This window comes from Ailuropoda melanoleuca, chromosome 16 (genome assembly GCF_002007445.2).
Source record: "Ailuropoda melanoleuca isolate Jingjing chromosome 16, ASM200744v2, whole genome shotgun sequence".
Taxonomy (NCBI): domain Eukaryota; kingdom Metazoa; phylum Chordata; class Mammalia; order Carnivora; family Ursidae; genus Ailuropoda; species Ailuropoda melanoleuca.
In genome coordinates, this window is record NC_048233.1 from 25,323,614 (window position 1) to 25,349,015 (window position 25,402).

The 25,402-nt window shown below is 36.6% G+C and overlaps 1 protein-coding gene across 2 annotated transcripts in view; it reads left to right on the forward strand.

The window, feature by feature from the left end:
• MRPS35 (mitochondrial ribosomal protein S35) overlaps positions 1-25,178 on the forward strand; it is a 47,261-nt gene extending 22,083 nt beyond the window's left edge. For both annotated transcript variants that reach the window (XM_002917121.4, XM_034645940.1), the window contains exons 6-8: positions 3,170-3,279; positions 5,617-5,686; positions 24,817-25,178. In XM_002917121.4, coding sequence (XP_002917167.1) covers positions 3,170-3,279; positions 5,617-5,686; positions 24,817-25,086 — 450 coding nt within the window. In that variant the 3' untranslated portion in view covers positions 25,087-25,178. The remainder of the gene's footprint in view (positions 1-3,169; positions 3,280-5,616; positions 5,687-24,816) is intronic.
• Positions 25,179-25,402: the final 224 nt, after the last annotated feature.

The following is a 25,402-nucleotide window of genomic DNA, read 5'->3' on the forward strand; positions in this document are numbered from 1 at the left end:
GTATACCACAAGATACCACTTACTATATCAGGCCACCATCCTCTCTTGTCTCCTTTTTGTCTGATGCCACCATGTGATACCATCATCACTTCTTATGTTTTTTTCTCCTGATTCATGTCTGCCCTTCTTGGACTCTTTTCACTCTACCCACTGACGGTTGAAGCTCGGTGGTGGTGTCCTGAATGGTGTTGTGTGTAGTTCAAGGGTAAAAGTAGGTAGAACAGTGGGACTAAAGCATGTGCATTCGGCATGACTTACCTTCTATTTTTATTTATTTTTGGGGGAGTGGGGAAGGAGAGAGAGAGAATCTCAAGCAGTCTCCATACCCAGTGCAGAGCCCAATGTGGGGCTTGATCGCAAGACCCCAAGATCATGACCTGAGCCAAAATCAAGAGTCAGGTGCTTAACAGACTAAGCCACCCAGGCACCCCCTGGCATGATTTAAATTAATATTGTGAAGCCAGTCAAATATTATAAAGTATTGTATAAAGAGATACTCAAATTTTTAAATTCAGAGAAAGAAAGATGGTATCATATTTTTCTTGATAGTCATAAAGGTAGTTCAGAATTAAAAACAATATTTGTGTAGGACTTTTCTTTAAAAATGGTTTCTTCTATTTATTCTCGTTTATTCCTGACAAAAATCCTGTGGTGTCCTTTCTGTTTTGTAAATGCGGGAACAGTAAGATCAAATGATTTGTTTAAGGTTACTTAGCAAATAAAGTAGCAAATCTAGTAATCAAACCCAGGTCCTGTCTTTTGTATATAACTATAGTCCTTTAACTAACTGTCCTGTGCTTCTAAATAGAGAAGATATTTCACACAATTAGACATTTCTCAATTTATGTAGCTCTTAAATATGGGCATTTGAAAATACATACATATAACCATGACCTCCTGTGATTTGAAATGTCAGTGTCGTTTTGCGAATAATGTTAATAGTACAGTATTCTTTCTTTTTTTAAGATTTTATTTATTTATTCGACAGAGATAGAGACAGCCAGCGAGAGAGGGAACACAAGCAGGGGGAGTAGGAGAGGAAGAAGCAGGCTCATAGCAGAGGAGCCTGATGTGGGGCTCGATCCAATAACGCTGGGATCACGCCCTGAGCCGAAGGCAGACGACTAACTGCTGTGCCACCCAGGCGCCCCAATAGTACAGCATTGATTCTTTAAAATATAGCAACTTGAAAAAAGAAAAGTCCAGGGATTCTTTTGAATTTTGGAAAAAGAATGGTAGTGAGTGCTGCTTAACTTCAGAGTCAAGACTATTTAGTCTAGGTTAAAGACTACAATTTTGCAGTGCCTTGGAGTGCTAGCAGGTGGCGTGAGTGTACTACATAGCTCTTTCTAAAATACTTAACGAGTTTCTGGCGTAAATGCTATATAATTTTTGAACATTAAAATGTTAATGTGAATGTAAGTTTTAAAACAGTTACTGCCATTTTTTTGACTACTTCTTACATAAAAAACTAGAACACGTAAATTTTTTAAATGGTAAATTTTTAAATTTATTGTTGAACATGATTACATTGAAGGGAGTTTTAAAAGGAAAATATCATTCAATTCTTGCTATTCTAATGTAAAAACTATTCTTTTTCTGTACTGTATCTGTATGCATGCATATGTACAAATATTTTATAATTATAATGTAGATTAATTTCACTATCTTTTTATAAGTAATTCTTATTGTTAATAATCAGAATTATTGTAAAATTTCTTACTTTATCCCTCAAGCTGCTAACCTGGTTGTTGATACATGTTCTTTTCGGGGGACTGTGGTAATTTGCACTGCCTGCACATAGGACCATTCTGTGGGGTTGATACTTAATAGTCAAAGTTTTTCCTATGTATGTTCTTTAAAAGTGTATTTTTATTTGTTTATTTCCTATGTTTTTCTGTAGTTCACATAAAAATTCACAGTGCTTAAAAAAAATAATGTATCCTTTTTTTTTTCATTTATGTGTTCTTTCAGCAAATACATGTCGTTATGTTCTTTAAGCGCTAGGCCATCGCCAAAAATAGGACAGATACATTCTTACCCTCAAGGGTTTGCAGTCTAGTGGGAAAAATGGGAAAATAAACAAGCTCTTATGCTATAATGTTTTGAGGGAAGTGCAGGATTATTGAAGCTAGAGAGAAGTGGATATGATTTTAAAATCTTATTTAGCCTTTTTTTTCTTCTTATAGTTATGGATCTTTCTTGTTCTTAATGCTGTTCATAGAAAAACAGTCTGTGGTTTACCTTGTTTAACTGTATTCTAGTATCTAACCTATTTCTCTGTGTCAAGCCTAGTCATCTTTTAGATACCCTCAGCCCGTGCCATAATTCTCTGCAAATTAAAAGGTGTCTTCATGTAGCGTTTCCCAAAATATATTTTAAGGAAGACTAATTACATGAACCGTGCCTTGAAAAATAGAATATGAGGTCAAATAAATTTGGGAATTGTTACATGAGAACCCTGCATCTTGAATTTCAAAATGCTCATTAGCATATTACCTCTTCTAAGAAATCTTTCTATTCTATAGAACACCCAATTTAACTCTGTACTTTCTGAATGTAGTCAACAGAAATAGCCTTTTTAGAGAAATAATTCTTCTTGGCAGCCTCTGGGACTAGTATTAACATTTTGAGAAATGTTAAGCTGAATTATTTCAAATGTTTAGATTCTTCATGAATGCTATATTTCAGCCTCCATGAGATATTTGTACCTTTTAAAATAAATACCCCTAAACTAGTTGCAATGGTAAGGGTCTCATAATTGCATGGTGGAAATATCTTAAAGCCTTTTGTTTTATCCATTTATTCTTATGTTCCAGCTTTACTAATACTGATTGAGTTTAATTCGTAGTGCTACTCATAAGCTGTAATTTCATTTATCTAAGAGACTTGTTATGGCTTTTTCAGTAAAGGTGCTAATGACCAGAACTTTCAAAGAACTCGAAATAGTTTACTCCCCCTCTCTTTTTTTCCCATGAGTAAGGTCAGGCTTCATAATGCATGCCAGTTGCTAACTCTATATAGACAAGAGTGCAGGGTTGCAAAAGTTTCTTTTTGGTTGATTTAATGTTAACATAAATAATAGTGCTACTGGGTTTTTTTTTTTTTCCCCACTAAACAAAGTATCTGAAATAATTGTTTTCAAATAACTTTTTCTTGTATTTTTAAGGTTAAACTTTCCAGTTTGAATTTAGATGATCATGCAAAGAAGAAACTTATTAAACTTGTGGGAGAGCGATACTGCAAGACTACAGATATACTTACCATCAGAACGGACAGGTAAAGAAAAGTTCAACAGATTGGTCATTGTGTTGTTTTATTGTCTTCCAGTTCCCTGGCAGTCCTTTTCCTAAGAAATGACATTGAAAATCAAGGTAGCCTTTTATATCAACTTACATTAACGTAATAAGTAAATGACGTCTAGTTCATGTGTTTAATACCTCACACCAGTCTACTGTTGCTGTCCTCTTTATGGACATGGAGAGGCTTGCCTAACTGACCAGTTAAATTATTGTTGTTATTTTTCAGTCTTGATTCCAATATATCCATGCGTATAAGACTCAGGGAAGATGTTAAAAGAGAACAAAAGTATGATTTGCTAGTGATTAAAGTTTAAACAGGCTTTTACAAAGTCAAAGATCTTATAGTTCAGAATTTAAATGATTAAATACAGAAATTTAATTTACCTAGGCAATTTTGTAAATAAGAAGAATTTTGTGAATTTACTTCATAAAGACAGTATTAAATTTACCTCATATAAATTTATAAATTAGGTCATTTGAGGTGAAGAAGGTTTATTGGTATGTTTTTACAAAAGGGTTATTTTCTTTCATTTTGTAGAGGGGGGAAGGGCAAAGGGAAAGGGAGAGAGAGAATCTTAAGGAGGCTCCATGCCCAGCACAGAGCCCGACACGGGGCTCGATTTCATGACCCCAAGATCATGACCTGAGTGAAGTCAAGAGTCAGACACTTCACTGACTGAGCCACCCAGGTGCCCCAGGGTTATTTTATTTCTGTCGTATCATATTTGGCTGTTTATAAATATGTCAAAATATGAAGACCTGCCTTTAGAGAAAAGCAAGTGGGCAGATATCTTCTCTCCATTCCTATACCAGTTTCAGCGCATTTGGAGGTGCCAGTATCAATTAGGTTTTATATCCTCCTTCTTAGTGGTGTGAAGAAGTCGCATGGCATGTATAAATGATGGCTACAATGTGTGGGGGTGGAAAAAGCTCGGGAACCCCAGTTTCAGATTATTACTACGTGGGGAAAATAGATTTGAAATACATTAGTAATATTCTTTTTTTACTGTCTTTAGAAAATGTAAAATAATGTTGAGTGTTTTAGTTTGTGCAACTTAAAAAATACCTTTAAATGTTGCTCTTTGAAATTCTGTAAGTATTTTTGACAATGTGTTTATTTCCTAAGTTTTCAAGTGCCAGTGTGTGTGTGTGTGTTTTATGGTAGCAACTATTTAGAGAACTGTTAAACCTAAGTATAGAATAAGCAGAGTACAAAGTCATTTGTCATATAATGGTTGTTTTTTTTTTAAAGATTTTATTTATTTATTTGACAGAGAGAGGGAGAGAGCAAGCACAAGCAGGGGGAGCAGCAGAGGGAGAGGGAGAAGCGGGCTCCCCACTGAACAGAGTCTGATGTGGGGCTTGATCCCAGGACCCTGGGGTCATGACCTGAGCCAAAGGCAGATGCTTAACCGACTGAGCCACACAGGCACCCCTGTCATGATGGTTTTATTTTATATTTAGAGAAATTGGAAATAATGATTTCCTTTTCTATAGTATTTTATTAATCTAAAAGCTAAACTTGCCATCTCATATTTATGTAGAAGTTTTATCTAATATTAGGTCTTTAATTCCATTTTAAATACAACGACTTCAATACAGCATTGAATAGTGTAGCTCATTTTTAAAAAACTTAGGCTCTGGAGAAATCAAGATGAACATTTTGATTAGTATCTGTCATCAGTCTATCTCTGTTTTTTAAATGAACTCAGTAGATACACTCATACTGTCCAGCAGACTCTTAGCCCTGAGATTGTGAAGGGCACTTGGATTGGACACAGTTATATTAAAAATAGTGTAAAACTATTTTCAGATACAAATAACTCCATTAGTAATGAAAGCAAAGAGAAATTAAAAAAAAATACATACAGAATAAATCAAAGCAATACCAGTTTTCAATAATCTTAAGTAGTGACTGACAAAGACTATTCTTATTCCAAGAACAGAATTTTCCAGGGGCGCCTGGGTGGCACAGCGGTTAAGCGCCTGCCTTCGGCTCAGGGCGTGATCCCGGCGTTGTGGGATCGAGCCCCACGTCAGGGCTCTTCTGCTATGAGCCTGCTTCTTCCTCTCCCTCTCCCCCTGCTTGTGTTCCCTCTCTCACTGGCTGTCTCTATCTCTGTCGAATAAATAAATAAAATCTTTAAAAAAAAAAAAAAAAAGAACAGAATTTTCCTGAAGGTAGGATGTTCCCTGAAGATAGGGAATACCTGAATATAAGTTATCCTTTGTATTTAGTATTTGTATATTTTGTAAATTATTTTATATACTGAATTTTTAAAATTTTGACTTCTTCCCTCTCTTTCACTTACAGGTGCCCTTTAAAGAGACAGAATTATGATTATGCAATGTATCTGCTAACAGTTTTATACCATGAGTCTTGGGTAAGTGATTGTGTGTGAATGTTTAATAATTTTGTCAGTGTAATTTAGATGGTGTTAACATTTCAAAGCAGTCTGTGGCCAGTACTCAATTGAGGGTTTAATGAACCACTGAACTACAGCTGTATGAAATGTTATAAATAACTTCTACTGACATTGAAAGTGAGGGCCTTGAAATAGATTACACAGTCCATCTCAGGACCTTACAGAAATGAGATGACTAAATGCCTTTAAAATTCAGGGTTTCTGTCTTTGGTTGGAAGATTTTAAATTTTTTATTATTTTTTTTCTTTTGTTTGACCTTGGCTGAAAGTTATCAAAGTTATGGAAGGGAAATTATCTGTATAACTTGAGAATTTAGAATGCATCCAGTTCAAGTAAACTGCATAACAAAGCCCCAAAACTTTATAGAAAGGTATTTTAAATATTTATTAAAATTTTTAGTTAACATATAGCCCTTCATATGTACATTTCAGTAGCATACATTAGGGACAATTAAGGGCAATTAAGTATTTAAACCATATTAAAAATAGTCTTGTGTCTGACTGGGTTCATTGAATTTTAATGTAAGCATGCACGTTCGTTTATAAGGAAGTTTTTGCTATGCTTGAGCATCAACTTAACCTAATTCAGAGTTGGTATCTAATATGTTTGTGCAACTCAGAGTTTTAAGTATTATTTTTAAAAATTAAAATAATTTTAAATATGCATAAATTAAGTTTTTTTACAGCTTGCCTAACAGACCTGGGACTCAGTAGCATTTTCTATTAGGAACGTTTGAAGGAATGGAGATAGCTGGAGAGTGTCACTCTCTTTAGATGTTCGAAGGACTTCATATGAAGGAAGGGTTGGATTTGTTTTTTATGACTTTTAGGGATGCAACAAGGTAGAAGCAATAGGGAAACTGACTTTTTCACTGAGTACAAACTTTCTGAGAGAGTCCTCTAAAGATGGATCGGGCTACTTTTAATAGGTAGAGAACATTCCATCTGTTGGCTACTTAGTGGGGATATGGTGGTAAAAGGATCATTCTTCTTGGATAGGTAGTTATTAGATGCCCTTGGGAGTCTCCTGCCATCCCTGAGATATTGTAATTGAGTGAACACATGCAGCTGTTCTCCAAACTGCTCACAGCGTTCCTTCATATTAACAGTAAAATTGTAGCACAAGAGCATAAGTGGAAAATAAAAGAAAATAAAATTTTGTTGCTGGGTTAGTAAAGAACAAAAAGTAGCTGGTAGCTTTTCTCTTCTTCTGAGGTGTTCTAATTATCATAATTCATCAGGGTTTTCTAGTTCCTGGCTTCAGGAGCAACATCATAATAGCAGTTAATCTCTCTTTCCTGTCAGTTGATTTTATAAATGCCTTTGGCTTAACGTAATTAAGTTCTCTTTTGAACCAGCAACATGGCTGAATTAGCTACAGCTCTATGGCTGATCCTGAAAGAGTTAATATCAAACAATAAAAGCCAACCAGTTCTGAATCTCTTTTGCCAGCAGCTGTAAAATGAATTTGCCCCAAAGGAAATGACAGGCATAAATAAATTCAGTGAAAGTTGACTTACTGGATTCTTTCTGTGGTTCCATGACATAGAATCCAAACAAGTTTGTATTCTGGATTCACGCAAGTAGCCTTTGATCTTTAATGCTAATTACTTTGATGCCAGAATAAGTAGCCACATACATCTGTCCTAAACAGATATAATTAAAGAATTTCTATATTAAACTTGGCTCTTGATCCTTTCTAAATAAGTACCATCAGTGAAGAAGCTTTAAGAGAATGCAGATGAGCCGTGAAATTTTGCAGAGCTGGTGGAACAGAATTTTTATTGAATCGAAGTTCTTTTTTCCTTCACTTTCCTTCCTTCATGGAATTCAGACATGAAATTGATGTTACCACCTGGTATTTAATCAGATATTTAGAAAGCCCCCTTTTAATCCATTTCTTTATTTTTTAATTAGTTTCAGAGTATTTAATACCTAAAAGGTAAGCTGCTCTTAATTTTCTGGCTTTTTAACGTTTTTGTGGAGGTTACCTCTAAGTGTTGAGGGGAAAGTAGTTGGTAGTTTTATGTAGCACACAATTCAGAAACTTCTATGAAAACGTGTTCTTCTAGACTTCAGGATGAGGAAGTTACTGTTGTGCTATTCAAAACAGTCTAACTTCGGAAGTATCAAAGTAGACTTCAAAAAGCATAGATTTCACATACCATAGATTCAAGCATGGAGGCTTAGCAATGAGTTAAAGAATGGTTATGGCACTGCTAGGAGGTTAAGAGACAGATTTTAGACCATTTATCCTTCCTCAGTTCAAAGAAGCAGAGTTGTAGAAATTAGTTTCAGTATTTCCGTATGACAGGGTCGCATAGGAGTGAATTAAGTTTTATCCTTTGGAAGCTTATAGACCTGGTTTTGAATTCCATTACTTCTTAACTTATGTAACCTTGGTCAGCCATGTGGCCTCTGAGGTTCAGTTTTCTTCTGAGGGTTTTTGGATATAATTTGCATGAAATGTGTGGCAGGTAGCGGGCTCTCAGTAAATGGTGGCTATTAATATTGTCGTTAATACTAAAAGGAGGACAAAATTTATCTTTGGATTTCAAATTCATTTATTCTCATTTAACTTGACAGAGACTTTATATGTGTGATCATATCGGTGCCCTGTTGTATTTGAATTTTTAGAACAGGTATCCTACTCAACATTCTGACATGACTGATAATAGCAAAACTTCTGACATTTTAACTTTGTTGCATGATATTCTTTAAGCCTTCCACAAGTAATTTGGTTAAGAAATGGTCAGGTGAAACATTTTGCAAAGTGATTTGCACAAGAGATAGACACTGGGGGAAGAAAAAAGCACTTTAGAAAATGGAGAGATCTGAAATCAAATTCTAAGGTTTCTTGAGTGATTTTGATGTTTAATTACTAATAGTTCCTTTTTAAAATTTTAATTTTCTACTGTCTTATTTGGATTTCATGATAGTCTTATTGACAGTCAAAAATACATCCAGCTTTGGGGCACCCGAGTGGCTCAAGTAAGTTAAGCGGCTGCCTTCTGCTCGGGTCATGATCCCAGGGTCCTGGGATCACACTCCACATCGGGTGCTCGATGGGCACCCTGCTTCTCCCTCTCCACCTCTTATGTTCTCTCGCACTCTATCTCTCTCTCTCAAATAAGTAAATAAAATCTTTTTAAAAAAATACATCTAGCTTTGTAATAAATTGGTTCTGAAAAGTCATGTAACAAAAACTTCTAAAGCAGGTAATTTCACACTCAGAGTTCATTTTTAAAGAGTTCGTTTTTGAAGTAAAGAGTTCATTTTAAAGTAAAGAGTTCAGGGATGCCTGGGTAGCTCAATTGGTTAAACGTCTGCCTTCGGCTCAGGTCGTGATCCCAGGGTCCTGGGATTGAGCCCCATTTTGGGTTCCCTGCTCAGTGGGGATCCTGCTTCTCCCTCTCTATCTCAAAAATAAAATCTTTAAAAAAAAAGAAGTTCATTGTTAAAGGGGATCTTATCGCAAATACATCTGATAAAAATGGAGAGTACTTTTGCAGCTCCATAATCACCATTTAATCTGTTTTTTCTGAGTTCATTGTGATTGCATGTGCTCACATAGACATACATTTCCAGGTTATATTAGAGAACACTTGAATGATGTTTGCAATGTTGTTTACTCTTTCCTGCATTCAACGATGATTTTGTTCTTGTGTACAGGTACAGTGGTAGGTATTACTCAGACTGTAAAAATGAAAGAGCCTCTGCCTTTAGGTACCTTTATTTCTGGAGAGAGCCAATGGTTATAATACAGTCTGTTTCACTCGATAATGGAAGTAGGAACACAGTGCTGTGAGAGGCACCAACGAGCATTAATTCTCCCTGGAAGGTTTACAAGAAGTGGTGACTGGTTTTGGAAAATAAGTAGGAGAGAGCAGGCAGAAGTTTGGTGTGGCCAGGGTGTAAGAGTGCACAGGGCAAAGGTAAGGAGGTAAGACCAGAAAAACAAGTCAGAGCCAGACTGTGAACAGGTTGTATAGCTTATTTCCAGAGCATAGATTTGTATCCAAAGGGCAAAATTGAGCCGAGGTAGTATTTTACTAGTTGTTTGAAAAGGTGCCTCTTTCACTTTTTTAACGCTTATGAAATAGTAAACCATCCATATGGCAAATGTCGGGTGTGCTTTCATTAAAATGAACTGTTCATTGATTGATGGGTGAATATTTACTGGTTGCTTATTATTTGCTTGGTGTTGTGGCACATGGGGATTAATATATAAGGTGGAAGACTTTGTCTTTTCCATTGAGGAAAACTAGTAGAAACAAGATTTAGTAGTAAATATTACAAAAGTGTTGTTGTGTAGTATACTATTTAATTTTTAATTTTTTCTACTTATTATAATATCCTTCAAGGCTTTAATTGATACCTGCTTTGAGTCTATTTTTTGTGATATAATTGATGTGTAACATTATATTAGTTTCAGGTGTACAGCATAATGCTTCAATACATATATATCTTGTGAAATGATCACAATATGTCTAGTTAGCATTCATCACTACACATAGTTACAAATTTTTTTTTCTTGAGAACTTTTGAAATTTACTCTTTTAGCTACTTTCAAATATACAGTACGATATTATTGACTATAGTCACCATGGGGTATATTACATCCCCATGATTTACTTTATACCTCGAAGTTTGTACCTTTTAGCCAGCTTCACTCATTTTGCCCAACACCAGCTTCTGGCAACCACCAATTTGTTCTCTGTTTCTATGAGTTGAAGTTTTTTAGATTCCACATGTAAATGAGATCATATGGTATTTATCTTTCTCTGACTTTTTTCACTTAGCATGATGCCTTCAGGATCCATTCATGTTGTCACAGAAGGCAGGAGTTCCTTCTTTTTTATGGCTGAATAATATTCCATAGTGTATATGTATGTGTGTTTACACAGACACACTTAACTCTTTATCTGTTTGTCATTGGACACTTAGGTTGTTTCCGTGTCTTGGCTATTGTAAATAATGTTGCAGTGAGCTTGAGGGTACAGATATGTTTTCAGGTTAATGTTTCATTTTCTTTGCATACATACCCAGAAGTGGAATTGCTAGATCTTATGATCGTTCTATTTTTAATTTCTTGAGGAACCTCTGTACTGTTTTCCACAGTGGCCGCACCAATTTACACTCCCACCAACAGTGCATAAGGATTCCCTTTTCTTCACATCCTTACCAATACTTGTTATTTCTTGTCTTTTTGAGAAAAACCATTTTAACAGGTGCGAAGTGTTCTTTCATTGTGCTTTTGATTTGCATTTCTCTGATGATTAATACAGAGCATCTTTTCATGTGTCTTTTGGCCATCTGTATGTCTGGAAAAATGGGTATTCAGATTTTCTCATTTTTAAATTGTTTTTTTGTGTGTGAGTTGTTAAGAGTTCTTTATATATTTTGGATATTAACTCAACAGATGTATTTGAGCCTCTTATTCTTTGTGTAACTCCTACTTCACATAAATAGCAAGTTATACTCTTTAATGTGAAATGTATTTATGCATAAACTTCTATGTAATCTAATTATGCATAAACTAATATTATGCTGTTTATTAAAGAAAAAATAACTAAACACATTAATTGAATTCCCATGATGAGTCTGAGCATTTATAGTAGACCAGTAACAATAAAGGGTGCTACTTGCTACATTTTCCTTGGTTCCAGGCAAATAGCACATCTGGCCTTTGTTTTATTTAGTATTTTATTATTATTATTTTTAGAGAGGGAGCAGAGAGGCAGAGGGAGAGAGAAAGAATCTTAAGCAGGCTCCACATCCAGCGCCAAGCCAGGTGTGGGGCTTCATCTCACAACCCTGAGATCGTGACCTGAACCAAAATCAAGAGTAGGACACTTAACTGACTGAGCCACCGAGGCTCCCCTTGGCCTTTGTTTTTAAGAGAAATTTTTAGTGTTGCTCTGATAGTCACTTGTGTCTCTTTTTTACCTGTGCTTTCTAAATGATCACCTTTGATGAAAGTAAAAAGGAAACCAAAAAGGGGTTCAGGGGTGGGAGAGGAGCTCCATTTTCTTTTTTTTAAGATTTTGTTTATTTGTTTGAGAGAGAGATACGAGAGATACAGCCTGAGCAGGGGAGGGCGGGGAAGGGAGAGAGGGAGAAGCAGGCTCCCCACTGAGCAGGGAGCCCGATGTGGGACTCTATCCCAGGACCCTGGGATCATGATCTGAGCCAAAAACAGACGCTTAACCGACTGAAACACCCAGGTGCCCTGAGGACCTCCATTTTTATAAGTGCTTTAAAATACTGTCTTTTCTCTTAACACGAAAGCGTTTCCATTTTAAATTAGTACTGACTTTGAAGATCGGAAATCAGATTTCTCTGTTATAACCTCTTCATGATATAAATTGAGAAATCAAGATTTAGAGGAGAGCTCCGTACTTCGCTCGAGGTTACAGAGTTTGTTAGCTGAGGGACTCAAGACCTGAACTGCAGCTTCAAAGTTTCATATCCTTCCCACGGTATCTTATTATTTAGTGTTGTTCAACTTTGACTTCTATTAAAAAGATTATGAAATAAGAGATGAAATCAAACCTGAACTTTAGCTGCTAGTTTACTGTCTTCTCAAACTGAACAATTGACAATTATCTCCAGGGGCGCCTAGGTGGCTCAGTTAGTTAAGCTTCTGCCTTCAGCTCAGGTCATGATCCCAGCATCCTGGGATAGAGGCCAGCATCGGGCTCCCTGCTCAGCGGGGGAGAGCCTGCTTCTCCCTCTCCCTCTGCTCCTCCCCCTGCTTGTGCTCTCTCTTTCTCTCAAATAAATAAATAATATCTTAAAAAAGAAAGAAAGGAAGGAAGGGAGGGAGGGAGGGAAAGGAAGGAAGGGAGGGAGGGAGGAAGGAAGAAAGGAAGAAAACTTATCTCCATAACCTGTTTTCGGCTGGGGGTTGCATTAGACTTACCTCAGCTTTTTTAAAACTACAGATATATGAATTCTACGGAATTGAAGTCTCTAGTGGTGAGACTCCGGAGGGTTTCGTTTTAACAATTGAGTCTGATTTAAGTTCTGATTGTGAGTAATTTCCCAATCTTTGCTTCTTGTTAAAGAAACTAATTAGAAGGCTGGTATATCTCTTTAAGATGGTTTTTGTTTATCTAGTATCAGAGCTAAGGGTTCGAGATGGGAATTAGAATGAGAAGGGCAAGAAAATTTGTCTGTCATACAAAGAAACTTTTTTGGCTTGATGTGTTAGGCAGTAGGCAGGTGTTCTAGATTCTTGGATGATGGTACAATGAAGGTGACACTTCTCATATCTCTTTGCTGTCAGGCAAGACGTCCAGTTACATCCTTTAAAACTGTTTTCTCCTCTTGATCCCTACTGTTGCCACCCTAATATGAGTCTTCATCATCTTTTAACTGTAATAGCCTTATTGATTTTCCCATCTCATCCCTCTTCTGGATTGCTGTTAAAGTAATTGTTTTTAAAAAGCAAGTCTGTTGTGTCATATTCCTTTATAAAGTCCTTCAGTCAGTGGTTCCCTATTACCAGGATAAAATCTGAACTACTTAGCCTGTCTGTTCACAGCAGTTTGCCACCTCATTAGTAGTCACTCAGAAAATACAGGCTATATATTCTATAGCTCAGCCATAATGAACATAATGTGTTCTTTTATAACTTTACATATGCTGTTCTTTCTGCTTATGATCCCTTTTTCAGATTGATCAGCCTTACAAATTCATATGAATCTTTTAATACACTTCAGCTATAACCTATCTTAGAAGTTACCTATGCATCCTTTTTCCCCTTCTCCTGTTAGCATTCTTCTTATTTCTTTTATGGTAATTGTCCATATACATGTCTGGTTGACCCCGTAAGACTGTGAGATTGCTGAGGGTGAGGACTGTACGTTTAATTTATTGTTGTATTCCCAATGTCTGGCAAAACAGCATTCAGTAAATTTTTTAAAAAACAATCTGAATTAAATTGAGTTCCTTGACATATTCAGTTAAACATTTGGTCGTGGTAACTGAAAGAACTGGCAGTAGTTTTTGTTGTTGTTGCTGTTGTTGTTGCTGTTAATCCATTATGGATATTTACCTTTTCTTTTTTTTATGATTTTCAGATAACTTGGATTTTTTTCTATTGGTTAAACTGTTTTTCCTCATATAGCACAATGCCTTACTTGTAATCATGAGAAATGGAATATTACTATGATTCATGTTCTAGGCAAAGGGAGCTGTAAATAAGATGGTAGAAGGTGACGGCTTTGTGTGCTCAGCGGAACAGCTATTTCTTTGCCTTCTGTTACATCAGAATACACGGACCAATGCATGAATGCAGTGCTTTTCTTTGTTTTGAATTTATGCTTACAAGGGAAAAAAGGTGATAGGTTCTATTAAATTATTCTTTTGTTCTTTATATGCTTTTTTACAGTGTCTCTGTGTTCCTTGGAATATGTTGTTCTACCACTAACAAGCAGTATGATTTGCAGCACTAACAGCAGTTATTTAACTGCTCTGTGCTTCAGTCTTTCGGTCTGTAAAACAGATAGTGATAGTACTACCTCATAAGATTGTTGTGGAAGTTAAGTGAATAACGTATGTACGGTGCTGACGTACATAGTAAGTGTTCTAAAGTAGGTATCCTAATAGCTATTCAGACTCATCCCATGCTACTTTCCTCACCTTGGCCTTCATTTAGTTCCCTGAACGTACTGACCTCTTTGCTACCTCCAGGTCTTTGTGGATGCGCTTTTCTTTGCTGGGATCACAGTCTTCCATCTGACTGGTTCCTACTCACCTCCGGGTTTCCTACTAGACTGGCAGTTCCAGGACAGCTCAGTGCATGCCTGGCACAGTAGTTGTGCAATAAATATTTATTGAGTGAATGAATAATTGAGCCCGTTGTAGAAAAGAGAACAGATTATATGGAATGGAAGATTGCTTCCTCTAGGGTTATAGTTAGAGTAGATTCTCTTATTGTAGGCAGGGAAAAAGAGAGAGCCCAGACATATGTTTATGTATCATACACAGACTCACACTTACAAATTAAGTGCTAAACTTATAAATATTAAGTGGTTGAAGTATTAAAATAGGAGTCTACAGGTTAATCAAACTCTTTGCCTAAATGGTGATCAGTTTGAGCTTAGTGGTATTTTTCATTGCCACCCAGTAATTTGAATATGCTATTATTTATATTTTAAAATTAATACATTCCAACTACACTTCAAAAAAAGAAACTCTTGGGCCACCTGGGTGGCTCAGTCAGTTAAGCATCTGCCTTCGGCTCAGTCATGATCTCGGGGTCCTAGGATCCAGCCCTGAATCAGGTTTCCTGCTCAGTGGGGAGTCTGCTTCTCACTCCCACTCCCTTTGCCCCTCTCCACCCCGTGTTCTCTCGCTCTCTCTCATAAATAAATAAAATCTTGAAAAAAAAAAAAAAAGCTCGTAACTGCCTACTTCAATTCTGGATATGATTTTAGAAGCTAAAAGTTGGACAGCAAATTATAACATAGGGTGCAAAATTGTAAATAAAATTTAATCATTGCAGTGTTTTTAAAAATGGGTATAGAAGGACATGTGCCGAATGTCACTAGTATTGATTAGTTTCTTGGTTTTTTGGTTTTTTTGTTTGCTCTAATTTTGTAGAATTATAGATTATTTTTTTCCTTTGAATATTGCATCAGAATTCAGTTCTTGATTATTATCCCTCTGGTATTAACCCTGTATTTTTAGAGGCCCTTAATGTAGCATTGAATTTTCTGCATAAAGACACTGAAGTTAAAAATTTTTGTTTGTTTGTTTGTTTTAAAAAGGAAACTGTTCCTAAAAGGCCATCTGAAGTCACATAAATGTAAAAATCTTACTTCAAAATTGCTATCTTTAGGTATAACATCTTGGAAAGATACTGCTTATTTATAAAATATACTGAGCCACTTTAACTATAAAATTTCTAACTGTAATGTGTATGCCATGTTTCTAGAAATGTCTGCTATATGTTTTAGTCCAAATCAATAAAATTTAATTGATTTCCAAGTTTTGTCCTTACCTTTTTTCCTCATTCTGTACCTTCTTCCAGGTGATGTAAATTATCTTGTATATGCCAACAACTCTATAAGCTCCTTTTAACCTCAGGCACCCTTATTATTTGATACCCCCTTGTTGTAAGTCCTAGAAACTCACTCAAGCTAGCCCAAGCTGAAGATAGAAGGGCAAGGATGCCACAAGATCTCAGGAATGGGCAGGAACAGAAACTAGGACAGTGTGGGAGCTGTTTTTTATTTTTGGACTCTGTTACTTTACAGGCAACTACCTTATTCTTTTCTCTCTGAAGATTGATTTCCTGTCCTCCTCCAGTCTATGTGTCAGAAAGCATGATCTTGACTATTTCAGAGTCGATAGGACTAGTCATCCTCAGGGGGGAGGGGAACAAAAGGGGAGAAGGTACAAAACTAATACAACTAAACTAAATTTAATTCTGTCTTTGGATTCAAGCTACAAGGAAGGGACTCTTGCTTCTGGCAGGATGATACCGGGGAAACACCTGTCAGGAGCCAAAAATCTGCACACAAGGCATTGCTTGTTGATAGAGTGAATGAATTGAATGAATGAATGAACTGACCAAGATTAGGCACTCATGAATTAAAACACCACAATAATGTTATTGTGATTCTGATTTTTTAAATGGCCCCTTTTTTTAAAAAAAAGAAAAATGCCAATATATTATGGATGAAATGGTATAAAGTCTGCAGTTACCTCCATAATAATTCAGTGAGGGCATGGTAAGGGGGCAGTGGATAGAGACATATATATGAAACTAAATTGCCATGAATTGAGCTCAGGTCATGATCCCGGAGTCCCAGGATCGAGCCCCACATTGGGCTCCCTGTTCAGCCAGGAGTCTTTTTCTCCCTCTGCCCCTCACCCCATTCGTGCTCTCTCTCTCGCTCTTGCTTTCTCTCTCTGAAATAAATAAATAAACTCTTTTTAAAAAGAGAGAGACTGGTTGATGGGTACATGAGAGTTTACATAGTGCTATTTTCTTCCCTTTTGTATGTGTTTGAAATTTTCTGTAATAGACTCCTTTAAATCACAAAAACAAAATGTATTTAGCCTCATAGCAAATGATTAGCTTAGGGGCACCTGGGTGGCTCAGTCGGTTGAGTTGAGTGTTGGACTCTTGATTTTGGCACAGGTTGTGATCTCTGGGTCATAGGATTGAGCCCCCAGTCAGGCTCCATGCTCAGCACTAAGTCTGTTTGTCCCTCTTCCTCTGCTCCTCCCTCTGTTTACATGAGCCCTCGAAAGAAAGAAAGACAGAAAGAAAGAAAGACAGAAAGAAAGAAAGAAAGAAAGAAAGAAAGAAAGAAAGAAAATTAGAAAATTAGAAAAAAAAAGAAAATGATTAGCTTATAATTGGATTTTGTTCCACTGTCAGTATTATTGGATTTGAATAATGAGGTAGTTTTTGGTTTTGCCAGCCCCGTTTTTTATTTCACCTGAAGGGTACTTTCAGCAGATGCCTAATACAAGCAAGCATATGTACCCTTTTTCTAAAATTTGGATATGAAAACATTAGTTTTTAGCTAGGGTGCCTAGAGACATCCTGCTTCTCCTAGTACTGCCTAGCACATAGTAGGTTCTCAGTTAATGTTTTTTGAGAGAGTGTCCAGGAGCAGTCACAAACCAAAAGGGAGCTTTGTCTGTTGAGCTCTTTTCTTGCAATTTATTTGTTGAAGAAATCTTGGTTTTTTATTTGCTGTCGGTTTTCTCATCATTTGAATTTTGCTGATTGTTGGATCTAGAGGCTTAATCAAATTCTATTTTGATTTTTTTTAAACAACTGCATAATTAATACTGTGTTCCTCCACCAGGGAGTACATGGTATCTGATGGTTTCTGTGAATTTAGCACCATAACTTTCTTAAGTTAGAAGTTACAGAAAAATTATGTTTTTGATAGTGAAAATTATAGCTTTTTAAATAAATAAACTTATTTAAGAAACACTGATCCAGACTAAATTTCCCAAAATCTGTTATTGCAAACTTAAAAAAAAAGTTTTAATTTTTATTTGTATAAGACATTGTCTTATTCCATTTAGGCTGCTCTAACACAATACAGACTGGTCTGTTTATAAACAACAGAAATTTGTTTCTTGCTTTTCTGGAGGCTGAGATATATCTAAGATCAAGGCATTTGGTGTCTAGTGAGGGCTCACTTCCTGTTTCATAAACAGGTGTCGTCTTGCTTTGTCCTTACATGGCAGATGGGGCAAGGGCTTTCTCTGGAATTTCTTTCATAAGGGCATTAATCTCATTCATGAGGGCTTTACCTCATGACCTAAACATCTCCCAAAGACCCTACCTCCAATGCCACCACTTTGGGAGTTGCATTCCAACAAGAATGTTGGGGGGGGTGTGGAGATCCAAGCATTCAGTCTATAAGAAATATGTAAGAGTTGTCCTCCCAGTTTTAGATTTGTTGGAACTTATTAAGTAGAATCACTGGGAATCTTGGAGTTAATTAGTAAAATATAAAAAAGATTTCAAAAAAAAAAGATTTCAGAATCTCATAGTTATAATCCCATAATACAGATCTGATATATATAATAATATAGTTTTGTGTTCCTCATTTTTGCATTCACTAATTCTGACTTCTGCTGTACTTAGACTATTTTTAACCCCATCCAATGATTTATTAATTTCAGATATTGTAGTTTTCAATTCCAGATGTTCATTAATTGCTATTTCTTTATGGATACCAATTCTCTGTTGAAATTCTTCATGATACCAATTCTATGTTGAAATTCTTCATTTTTAATTCATAATGATTGTCTTTTCCTCTTTTTTCCTTAACACATTTATTCTTATTTATTGTCAAGTTCTAGTCTGCTAACTTCAGTATCTGGATCATCTGGAGTTCTGCTTCTATTGTTTGTTTTCCCTTGGTTATTAATTACATTTTTCTTCTCTTCAAATGTTTCACATATCTAGTAACTTTCTTGAATGCTAGACATTGTGTATAAAAGACTCATAGAAGCTCCAACGCCTGTCATCCATCAGAAGGAGTTTTCTGTTTTTTTCTTTCAGGCAGAGAGGGTTGGGGATATATCATTTAATCCTGTCATTATTTAGCTAGACTAAGGCTGGACTGCAGTTTTTGTAAGATTTAGTCCAGCTCTGATTTGTTCCTTTTCCTTAGGCATAACCTTCAAGGCTTTTGATTGGGACCTTGGCAAGTCAGCTTCCATATCTACTGAAGAGTCATTTGTACTCTTCAGAAATCCTGAGCTTAGCTTGGTAACCTCTAACCTTGCAGCAGAATCTGGCAGGTGTTTTAAAAGGGAGATTGGTTGTATGTTAAAACACAACTTCCTCCCTCTAGTGAAGCTTTGTCTCCTAAACACTATGAGATGATGGGGGATTTTACTCTGCTTTTTAGAGGCCTGATTCTGACTCCCCAATTTCCCATAAGTAACCCCAGAACTAAAACCAGTCATGTTTAGGGCTCTTCAGTTCCATTCTGTGTTACTTCTCTTTTCCCAAGTAGAATCCTGCAAGAGCCAAGTGCCAGTCTTACACAGAATTAGAAAGTGCCCTCAGGAAAGAAAAGGGTTGGGGAATTGCAGAAGGTTCCTCCTCATATCCTTGCAGCCTGGAATTCACATTCATCTAGTCATCACTGATTCTGTAACTCTGATATCTTTTTTTTTTTTTTTTAAGATTTGTTTATTTATTTTAGAGAGAGTGTCAGAGCAGGGGGAGGGGCAGAGGGAAAGATAGAATCCCATGCAGACTTCCTGCTGAGCAGGGAGCCCAGTGTGGGGCTCGATCCCAGTACCCGGAGATCATGACCTAAGCTGAAACCAAGAGTTGGATTCTTACCTGACTGAGCCACGCCAGCACTCCTGTAATTCTCTGATATCTTTCAGATTTCAGGGGGGGTGGTGGCCATTTACAATTGACCCATGAACAATGCAGAGATTAGAGGTGCCAACTCCCCTTAGTCAAAAATCTGTATAATTTTTGACTCCCCCCAAACTTAACTACTAATAGCCTTCTGTTGATCAGAAGCCTTACTGATAACATAAACAGTTGATTGACACATTTTGTATGTTATATGTATTATATACTATATTTTTATAATAAAGTAAGCTAAAGAAAAGAAAATGTTATTAAGAAAATCATAAGGAAGGGGGTGCCTGGGTGGCACAGCGGTTAAGCGTCTGCCTTCGGCTCAGGGCGTGATCCTGGTGTTATGGGATCGAGCCCCACATCAGGCTCCTCCGCTATGAGCCTGCTTCTTCCTCTCCCACTCCCCTGCTTGTGTTCCCTCTCTCGCTGGCTGTCTCTATCTCTGTCGAATAAATAAATAAAATTAAAAAAAAAAAAAGAAAATCATAAGAGAAAATAGTTACCGCACTGCATCAAAAAAAAAAAATGTGTGTAAATGGACCCATGAAGTTGAAACCCATATTATTCAAGGGTCCCCTGTACTTGCCTTTATTCTAGTTAATAGAGCAGAGGCATGATGTGACTTATTACATCCTGTTTGAAAGTGGTAATCATAATGTAAAATTAAAAGAATAATTTTGATGGTTTTTCCTCCCAAGGATCTTATTTTATTTATTTTAGAGAGAGATAAAGAGCATGAGCAGGGGGAGGGGCAGAGGGAGAGGGAAAGAGAGAATCTCAAGCAGACTCTGAGCTGAGCATAGAGCCTGATGTGGGGCTCTATCTCATGACCCTGAGATTATGACCTGAGCTGAAATTAAGAGTTGTACACTTCACTGACTGAGGAACCGAGGGGCCCCCAAGAATTTTATATTTATACCTCTCAGAAATGAAAAATATTCTAACATAATAAGCATTATGGACAGTATTATTTTTATACCATTGACAAAGATTAGAACATGTTTTAGAATAGCTTCTTAATATATCATTTATAGACCAGCATCTCTTTCAGTTGGTTCTGTTCTCTCTTCACTGACAAGCTCTATTTGGTTGACACTCATCTGTGAAAACATATATTAATGACTAGAAAAGATTTCCCTCAAAAAGTAAATAGATTGATAATATAATTTGCTCTTATTTTTCCTGCTTAAAAAACAGAGACATTCTAAAGATATTGTAAGGATCTTTTCTTACACAAGAACTTCTAAAACGTAAATTTCTTTTTCTTCACATGAGTGCTATTGTGTGTGTGCGTGTGTGTGTATGTGTGTTTTCTAATCTACATCTGATAAGACATAAAAAACATATACCCAAAGGAGACTGCAGGAAACCTGGAGCTAATTTAGTTATTTTTGAGAACAGCAATTAACTGGGAAAATTAAATCTAATCAGTGAAACATTTATCAAAAAGACATGAAGTAACAAGCATCATGAAAAACAATACCTTTATATCAGTGGTAAGAAATAAAGACCTTGTTTCTGTAACTATTTTATCTAAACGTTATAAAAATCAGTAATAGAATTTTGTGAGTGGGAATAACATTTGGACAATTGGGTGTGTGTTTATATTTACCTCGAAAGTTTCAATTTACTATTTGATAGGGGTAATGATGCCCTTCATGTAGAAACATATTTTGTAGGTAGGCTAACAAGGTTTTGAATCCCACTCTCTTTCATTCATCTTTTTTTTTCTTTCTATAAAGATTTTATTTATTTATTTGACAGAGAGACAGCCAGTGAGAGAGGGAACACAAGCAGGGGGAGTGGGAGAGGAAGAAGCCGGCTCCCAGTGGAGGAGCCCGATGTGGGGCTCGATCCCAGGACTCTAGGATCACTCCCTGAGCCGAAGGCAGATGCTTAGTGACTGAGCCACCCAGGTGCCCTATCTTTCATTCATCTTAATAAGCTGTGTTACTAGTAGCAAGCATTTATTTATTGTTCACTATGAGTCAGATGCTCTAAGTACATGGATATTCCTTACCTCTTTTAATCCACAGAACAGGCCTTGGAGTTGCTTCTAGAAATGCAAGCCTGTCACAGTAGTAAGTGATGAAGCTAGCATCTAAACTGAGTTCTGTAAAACACCAAAGCCCATATTAAATATTGTATCATACCACCTCCCTGTGTGATCTTGAGCAAATCACACATATACATCCCCTAACTCTGAAACCCAAAAAGCTTTGGAAACTGCTAGTCTTTTCATAACTTATTGGTGGCAAAATGAGACTTGAATGGATAAAAAGCTATTTATACCCTTTGTTTATCCCACTTAGTGTGACTGTGCATACATGTTGCTGCAAAGATGGTAATGTATTTGATTTAGGGAGTGCTGCTGTGGATCTTCTCTGGAAATATTACAAAATACATGCTATATGCACTATGTTGACTTTCTAAAATACAAAAAATTCTGAAATCTGAAGCATTCCCAGATGGCTGTGGCCCCGTTTCACTTCCACAACATTGGATGTTAGATGTTAACATCTAACCCAGTGGGTTTTAATAAGAATTATATGAAATAATATATGTAAGCATTTAAGGTCCATGGCATGTAAGTATTTAATTTATTGGTACTGTTACTATCATTTTCTTGGAGTTTATATTCAGTTGTGCAGAATTTGGATCCTAACGTTAGAATTGTTGAAAACATGAGTTTTGTTTTGCCTGCAGCTGAAGCCTGACACTATTTTGTATCTGAATAGGATTAGTAGGAAGCCATGCCTTCTACAGAATGTAGTTACTTTCTCTTACCATTGACTGTTTAAAACAGAAGTAATTTTCCTGTAAATGTACATTATCCCTTAGTGCAGGATTTCCCAACCATTTTTGTATCACTACACACATTCTTTACTGAGATAAATGAAGGAGGAGGGTGCTCGTGCTCCTCCAGGCTCACCTGGCCACCTGAGGGCTGAGGAAATCAGTATCATGGCATACCTGTTACACTTTGGCAAAGCAGTCTAGAATCGTATATGCCAAATGTAATCGGAAGATAAATGAAATGTTGGAAATTACTAGTGAATTTACTTTGGTTACCTCTTCTCTTTAAGTATTTCAAAGTAGGTAAGAAAATCCACATAAACCTAGGTGAAAGTTATAATTTTTTAAATAGTTAATATCTTAATTGCTTCTCTTAGTTGTCTTCTAGCAGTCAAGAATGAAATAATTAGGAATTTTTAAAAAAGGTATGAGGTAGATTATTTTACTTAATGCTTTATAGAATGTATTTATTGACATCTTAAAGATACTTCATTTGTAAGTTAGAATTATGAAGGAACTATGACACTGTCTTAGCATTTAAAGCACTTCCAAGAGTAGATTTAATTTAGGGCATTTTTTTTTTTAAGGGACTGACATTTACTTCTTCTCCAAGTATTACAGTAAAAATTAGGTGGGGTAGGATAATTTTGTCAGTTTTCTTTTTAATGTAAAATTCAGAGTTTGGCCATTAGAAGTATTTGCAGCAGGCTTGTACACACAGAAGACAAGAAGTTGTTTGACATTATCCACCCATCCTGTCCCTCAGCCAAGGCTATAGCCTCACTACCAGAGAAAAAAGGGGTATAGAGTTGATTCTCAACCAGATAATATATTTCTAGAACATGAGTTGAGACATTTTCCTCAGCCATAAATTCAGGATAGGGAGGTGGGGCAAACAATACGTAGGGAGTTGTGAGTACAGGTAACCGACTTTGGCTAAGGGATTTGAGGGTCAGGGGAAACACTCTACATCCTATTGGTTTGTCTTGAATGGAAGGCTGCTCAGAAGGATTAAAGGAGGATTTCTTTTTCTTGTGGTTCTCTGTGGTGGAAGAGACTCTTTTTTGGCCTCCAGTGACCCTGAATGGGGTTAGCTGAGTCCATGGCATACCCAGTGGCCTGTTTACAGTTGGCAGGGCTCCTTTTTACTCTTTGAGGGACAAATTTCCAGTGCTTTTTCTCTTTTCGTGGAGGTTGGGGACGGGAGGGAGGCGTAAGTGGAAACTGTCTCCTTGGCACTCACTTAATTCTGAGCAGATTTGGAGCTCTGTCTGCTCAAGTTGGGGTCTCTTTCAAGAGCAGCTTTCGGAGAGAAAATACGTTTGACAGCCTTACAAATCTTTCTTTAAATACTTCAAAAATGTTATAATTTGGGGGGCTTACCACCTTAAAAAGTTTTAAGAATATTGGATCATTCTATAATAGCATATAGCTCAGGACATGTTATGTGTTAGTGTGGAAAGAATGTGGCCGGCGTTCAGCACTTCACTGAACCAGGGCATCTTATTTATTAGCTGCATTCCTTGATTTTTCACAGAATGTTACATCTTCATAAATCATAAATCTGAATTATATTACTATAAGACCTAACAGCAGTGTTCCCTAGAATAGCATGGTAATAATTTTTGTAAGAAAAAACAAGTAGGGGCGCCTGGGTGGCACAGCGGTTGGGCGTCTGCCTTCGGCTCAGGGCGTGATCCTGGCATTGTGGGATTGAGCCCCATATCAGGCTCCTCCGCTATAAGCCTGCTTCTTCCTCTCCCACTCCCCCTGCTTTGCGTTCCCTCTCTCGCTGGCTGTCTCTATCTCTGTCGAATAAATAAATAAAATCTTTAAAAAAAAAAAACAACAAGTAGCAACAAAAATCATTTCCATCATAATAGAACAGAAAATAAAGATAATAACAAACTTCCAGAATTTATGAAGTCATTATGACTAAAAATCATGTATTACACAGTATCTTATATTTTTTATTTTATTATAATAATTGGTCTTCCTTGTCTTCCCCACAGGCATGTTACAAAGAGAGATGAAGTCTCTTCTCAACTCTTATTTTTAACTTCAGAAATGTGAAATGTTGATGTCTTAGAGTTTAGGGATTAGAAAGCTGCAAAAAATGAGTTTTCTGTATCTTTTGGGAAACAGTATTTGTGAGTGAAATTTGCAAGGCAGATACAGTACACACTCTGCGGGTAAGAATTAGTAAGTGGTAATGGAGTAGTCACATGATAGTGTGGGGTCCTGAAACAGTTGGTGGAGGTGGATGGCAGCGCTGTAAGGGAGGGAAATCGAAGTTTACGTACAAAGTGTTGACAGGGACTCTCCACATTTTGCAGATTCTCTTTCCCTGAAACAAAAGCAAAACTTTGTTTTTGGATAGTATTTCTCAGATTTCAGAACTCATTTCTTCCTTTCAGAAAACTGAAGAATGGGAGAAAGATAAGACTGAAGCAGACATGGAAGAGTATGTATGGAACAATAGCTCCTCTGAAAAAAATATCCTGGAAACACTTCTGCAAATGAAGGCTGCTGAGAAAAATCTGGAAGTAAATAAAGAAGAGCTCCTTGGTACAAAAGAAGTTGAAGAGTACAAAAAGTCTGTTGTTAGTCTTAAGAACGAGGGGGACAATGAAAATACCCTTTCTCGGTACAAAGAATCAGTGAAGAAACTATTAAATCTAATGTGATTTATTTAGAAAAATTGCCTTGATTTGTTAATTTTGTGATTTATCTATAATCATGATCTCATTTTATATAAATTTGAAAATGCTAAAAAATACCATTTTTTCACCTGTTTCAGATTTTTTAAAATTACTTTCAGATGTAGAGTTTAGTGATTCATCAGTTGCATATAACCCCCGGTGCTCATTCCATCAATTGCCCTCCCTAATGCTCATCACTTCGTTACCTCATCCCCCCACCACCTTCCCTTCAGCAACCCTCAGTTGTTTCCTAGAGTTCAGTGTCTCTTATGGTTTGCCTCCCTGTCAATTTTCATCTTAT